Here is a 5,613-nt window from a genome sequence, read left to right as displayed (position 1 = left end):
TGGCTGAGGATCTCTGCATCCACTTCCATCAGTCACTGGATGAGAGTTCCAGCACGACCGTTAGGGTGTTTGGCCATCTGATCACCAGACTAGGTCAGATCAGGCTTTCTCTCCACCATTGCCAGCAGTCTACAGAGGAGGTATCATTGTGGATTTCTGGGGACCTCTCTAGCACTTTGCTTCTTCCTGTTCTCAAAAACCCAGGAATGCCCCCACAGGGATGGTGCAGTCTGCAGTGACCTGGGCCCTCCCACAGGCCAATCTGTTGGGGGCATTTTCTCCATTGAGGTTCCCTCTTCCAAAATGACTCTAGCTTGGGTCAAATTGACATAAGGCTGTCCAGCACAGACCATAAGAGACTAGAGAATGCTTCCACGCAGATCCTGTATGCGGAATTACTCTAGGCTGCTGAGTCGTTTGCCTGATTCGGGGAGTAAACCTGAGTGGGCACGGCGATGGAGTGAAGAAAAGACGGACGTAGACACAGGGATACCTGGGGACAGGGGTCTGGGCCTTCGCCACCTTGGTAGCTAGGCATGTTTGTGGTACAGAGCTGAACAGAGAGGCGGGGTTATTGCATACTGCTGAAGGAGGCAGCTTATTACAGACAGATAAGCCAGGAGGCGGGGCCTATGTACACAGAGGGATCTGAAAGGTGGGTTTATTTAATCTCCATAGGAGCAGTCTCTGCAGGACAGCGGTCTTCAGACTCCCAGCACCCAGGGGGAGAATGGAGGATGCTTTCCGCACACCTTGTCAGCATCACACACAGAACAGAAGAAAAGACTTCGTCCTCTGAGGCCCTGGAGTCCTCGGCATGTGCATGCCCATGTCAACAACATGCATCCCCTCAGCACCTCACATACTCGGGCTTCCTCTGGGGTGGGGGCCATTCCTGAGGCAGGAGGATGGGTGAGCCCAGGGTCAGGGGTGAGCATCTCCCAAGGAACCCTGGTTAGGGAAGCAATGTGGCAGAGAACTGGGGTTCATTGGTCACAGAACTGCCAGCTCTATGTGAGGCCAAACACTACATGGTGGGGGCCATTGAGTTGAGAAGGGGGCCTGGTGCCTCTTGAGCACCCCTGAGCCTTTGTAATCTGGGAGGGTGTGTAATGGGGCTTAGGTCCAGGCTGAAGACTTGGGGACAGGGTGATTGTATCTGGAAATCTGCCCCAGCCCCCTTCCTGAGATGGACACACACATGGGCACACCCATACACACTGAGGTACATACACACATGTGCTAATGGATGATACACACTGTAGCACATGTGGGCACATATGGGCCTGCATACACATCAGGAAATGCATGTTGTGCATGCACCTGCATGCACACAGGCACATATCAGAACACCTACACCTGTATGCACACATGCAGGAACCTGTGCCTTGCATGCCCATAGCCATGCATCTGCACATGCATTTATACCCATGTGCATGGATTAAAGCATGCACACAGAGCTCTGTGCTTGCATGTGTGTCTGCATATGCACGTGTTGGAAGCTTGCATGGAACCCACAGAAGCGCTTCTGAGGGTAACAGAGCCACCAAGCTGGGTGAGCAGGGGCTGCCCCGTCCATCTCCACCTGAGTCACATTTTCTGGAAAGTGTGAGCGATGGCGTGAGTGAGAGTGAGCTGGGGGCTGGGCCTTCTGGGGGCACAGGAAGAAGAGGAGGGTGCGTGGGGAAAGCGGAGGCACCAAACCTCAGCTTTAAAGTGAGCTCCGGGGGCCGCAGGAGCCTTTAGCAGTTTGCAAAGCCCAAGCATTGGGCAATTGTGGTTTCCTCCGGAGGGGAGGAACTCAGGCTTGCCAGCCCCATCCCTGGGCTTCTGGGCCTCAGCTGCTCTGGCATGGAGAGTGTGGTACAGCCTTCAGTGTTTGTAGTGGATGGACAGACGGACATCCCGTTCAGACGGCTGGGACAGAACCACAGGAGACAGCGCTGCGGCATTGCCCAAGTCAGCCTGGCCCTGATATTGCTGCTGGGCGCCGGGCTGGCTACTCAGGGCTGGTTCCTACTGAAACTGCATCAACGTCTTGGGGACATAGTGGCTCGCCTGCCGGTAAGTGAGGCTCCAGGGGACCAGGGGACCCCCTCCAGTGTTTGCCTCTTTATGGCTGTGTATGCGTGCCAGGCAGACCCCGGGGTTTCTGATCCTGTCTTTTCATCTACACATGGGGATCTGATGGAGGGAGATGAGTGTGTGGTGCCGGGCAGCTTCCCTGGGATTCACCTACACGGCTGCTGTTGTTAGCCCCAGCACTGCCACCACGGCGGGTTACTCTCAGATGGCGGGTGGTATGCTTGCTCTCTGTCCCTTTCAGACAAGCCGTGGGTGTATCTGTCTGTGTGCCACCCCTGGTCACTCATGAAAACAATATGCTCTTGTAGTCTTCATCTTTGTTTTCTTGTTAATTATTTTAAAATTACATTTACTTATTTAGTGTGTGGATGTGAGCGGGTGTGTGTGTGTGCTGCAGCACAGATTTGGGACAACTTTATGGGGTCAGCTCTGTGTCTCCCTTTTTGTGGGTTCTGGGGATTGAACTCTGATCACCAGGCTTGTCAGCAAGCACTTTTACCCCCCTGAGCCTTCTTGCTGGCCCTCAAATGATTTTTTAAAGATGTGTGAATATTCCAAAAACTCTAAAAACAATTCTGAAACACTTCTGGTCTCAAGCATTTCAGACACTCAATTTTCATCAGATCTTAGATGGATTCCATGGCATACACCTAGCGTCCCAGCTCTTGGGTGGGAGAGGCAGAAGGCTCAAGGATTTCAAGATCATCCTACGCTACTTAGCAAATTTGAGGCCAGCCTGGGCTGCTTGAGAGCCAATCTCAGAAAAAAACAGATCTGAGTGTGTGTGTGTGTGTGTGTGTGTGTGAGTGTGTGTGTATGTGTGTGTGTGTGTGTGTGTGTTGTGCACATGTTGCCCTGTGTGGGTGTCCGTGGGTGGTGTCTGCGGCCACGGCCAGACAGTCTCATCACCATGTGCCTATGTGGCTCTGGGTGTGGCCCGTCCTCACCAAGCACCCTGTCTGCATTTCAGGATGGAGACACAGGTTCCTGGGAGAAACTAATACAAGGTGAGTTTGGACCCCAGGCCCTAAGAAGCAGGTGGAATGATTCCCACTCTGCCCCTCCCCACACCCTAGGATCACCCAATGTGATTTTGCAGAGTCCCACAGGTGCCCCTCCCCCAGGGCTGGAGAAGCAGAAGTCTGGGTCACTCCGGAAGGGGCTGAACCTGACACCTACCAGCGGCCTCAGTGACCCTTGCTTCTCTCTGCCTCTCTAACTTCTGACTGTCTTCCTCAGAGCGGCGGTCTCAGCAGGCTAACCCAGCAGCACATCTCACAGGTGAGGGGACCCTGGGTCTTCACATGGATTGGGGCTTGGGGTGTCCTGGGAGACCCAGGTCTTTGAAAGTTAGAGAAGCCGCCATGTATGAATTCATTCAGTGTGTTTTTATTTTTTCATTTGCTTTTTGTTTATTTATTATTGCTCACACACATACACATGCCACAGTGTGGGGGTCATATGACAACTCGGCCCCATTCATTCAATGCTCACTGACACGTGGCCCAGAAAGCACAGCCACTGAGGGCCATTTAAAGTCATTCCTTCCTTCTTCTAGTCATGGGGACACATCCCAAGGTCATCAGAGGCCTCAGAGGATGCTGGGACACAGACCTATCACACCCTGTATTTTTTTTTTTTTTTTTTTTTAGGAGACAGTCTCTCTACATAGTCTGGGCTGCCTTGGAACTTGTTATGTAGACCAGGCTGGCTTCAAACTCCTAGAAATCCAGCTGCCTCTGCCTCCCAAGTGCTGGGACTAAAGGTGTGGGTCACCACGCCCAGCCATATGTACTGTATTTTTTTCTTCCATACCGCAGAGGGTTTGATTTCTAACCTAACACAGTAGGAAATTAACCAGAATAGACATAAAATATGCTATAATAAAAATACTATTTAAAACATGAAGGGGAGATGGAAGACGGTTCAGTGCGCAAAGTGCGTCTTCCAATGGATAGAGGCGGACGGGAAGATCCCCGGGACTCGATGGCCAGCAGCCTGACAAACGGGACTTCCAGGTCCAGTGAGAGACGTCTGCCTCAAAGATCAGGTGGCCAGAAACTGAAACTGAGAAAATGGCCTGGTGTTGACTTCTGGCCGCATGCACGTGTATGCACACACAACGCACACGCAACGCACACACACACACACACACACACACACACACACACACACATTTTGAGACAGGATCTCATGTAGCAGAGCAGAGGATGACCTTGAACTGGTGGTCCTCCTGTCTCCACCTCCCTGCTGACAGGCATGTGCTACCACATCTGGTTTATACTGTGCTGGGGATGGAGCCCAGGGCTTCCTGCATGCTGGGCAAGTGCTCTGTCTCCTCAACCCCAGCCCCGTTTTTAAGTGTTGACACTTCAGTAGGAAACTTAAGTACCCTGTGCCTCAGCTTCCTCTTTGGTATTCAAATGGCTTTGCTCCTTTCTGCCTCAGTTTCTCCCTCTGCACAATGCTAACTGTGCTGACCAATTCTCTCCCTCTCTCGTTCTCCCTCCCTCCCAGGAGCCAATGCCAGCTTGATAGGCAAGGGTGGACCTCTGCTATGGGAGACTCGACTCGGCCTGGCCTTCTTGAGGGGCCTGGAATATCACAATGGGGCCCTGGTGACCACAGAAGCCGGATACTACTACGTATACTCCAAAGTGCAGATGAGCGGCGTGGGCTGCCCCCAGGGCCTGGCCAATGGCCTCCCCATCACCCACGGGCTGTATAAGCGCACATCCCGCTACCCCAAGGAGCTAGAACTGCTGGTCAGCCGACGGTCACCCTGCGGCCGAGCCAACAGCTCCAGAGTCTGGTGGGACAGTAGCTTCCTGGGCGGCGTGGTACATCTGGAGGCCGGGGAGGAGGTTGTGGTCCGCGTGCCTGGAGACCGCCTGGTCAGACCCCGAGACGGCACGAGGTCCTATTTTGGAGCATTCATGGTCTGAAGGCTGCGGTGATGATGGATTGCAAGGAGGAACCTCTCCAGGACAGACCTCAAGCCCGGCAAGCAGGGATCTTGGAGTTCCCCTTAAGGATCCTCAAATTCTGCAGGTGGAGTGCTCAGGGACCACGTAGACTGCTGACCTGCCTTGGGAAATCTTCAAATTGAAGACTTAGGGTGCAGAGCCCAGGAGTGTGGGGTCAGCCCATTTGCCTGATATTCAGGAAGAAAGAATAAAGCTTGGGTATTTATGAGTCTGATGCAGACATCGTGGACTTGGGGTTTCTGGACTTTTTGGCTGGAGACAAGAAACCTCTCCGAGGTGGGGGTTGGGGGGAGTTATATCCCCAGGACCCTGTGGGGAGCATATCGGGGCCTCCACACACTGGCCTCTCCCATCCTTCTGCGGCAGTGGCTCCCAGCCACCAAGGCAGTATCGGCCTGTGACTGGCCTGGGGCCAGCTCCTGAGCACACAAATCCTTCAGAGACACTCTGATGGCACCTCCGTGCTCAGCCCAATGCACAGCTGTGACATACAGTCCCGAAATGATGCGGGAAAGGAAGGGAGGGAACGCCGAAGAGGAGG

The 5,613-nt window shown here is 53.4% G+C and overlaps 1 protein-coding gene across 1 annotated transcript; it reads left to right on the top strand.

The window, feature by feature from the left end:
* Positions 1–1,851: 1,851 nt before the first annotated feature.
* Positions 1,852–5,365, top strand: Tnfsf14 (TNF superfamily member 14). The gene is made up of 4 exons (XM_036170253.1): positions 1,852–2,064; positions 3,056–3,092; positions 3,325–3,366; positions 4,603–5,365. The coding sequence occupies exons 1-4, from the start codon at positions 1,852–1,854 to the stop codon at positions 5,028–5,030; spliced, it is 720 nt and encodes a 239-aa protein (XP_036026146.1). The 3' UTR covers positions 5,031–5,365.
* The last annotated feature ends 248 nt before the right edge of the window (positions 5,366–5,613 follow it).

The sequence above is a fragment of the Onychomys torridus genome, chromosome 21, assembly GCF_903995425.1.
Source record: "Onychomys torridus chromosome 21, mOncTor1.1, whole genome shotgun sequence".
NCBI classification, from domain to species: Eukaryota; Metazoa; Chordata; class Mammalia; order Rodentia; family Cricetidae; genus Onychomys; species Onychomys torridus.
Note: the sequence above shows the minus strand (reverse complement) of the source record. Positions and strands in the feature narration are given on the sequence as shown.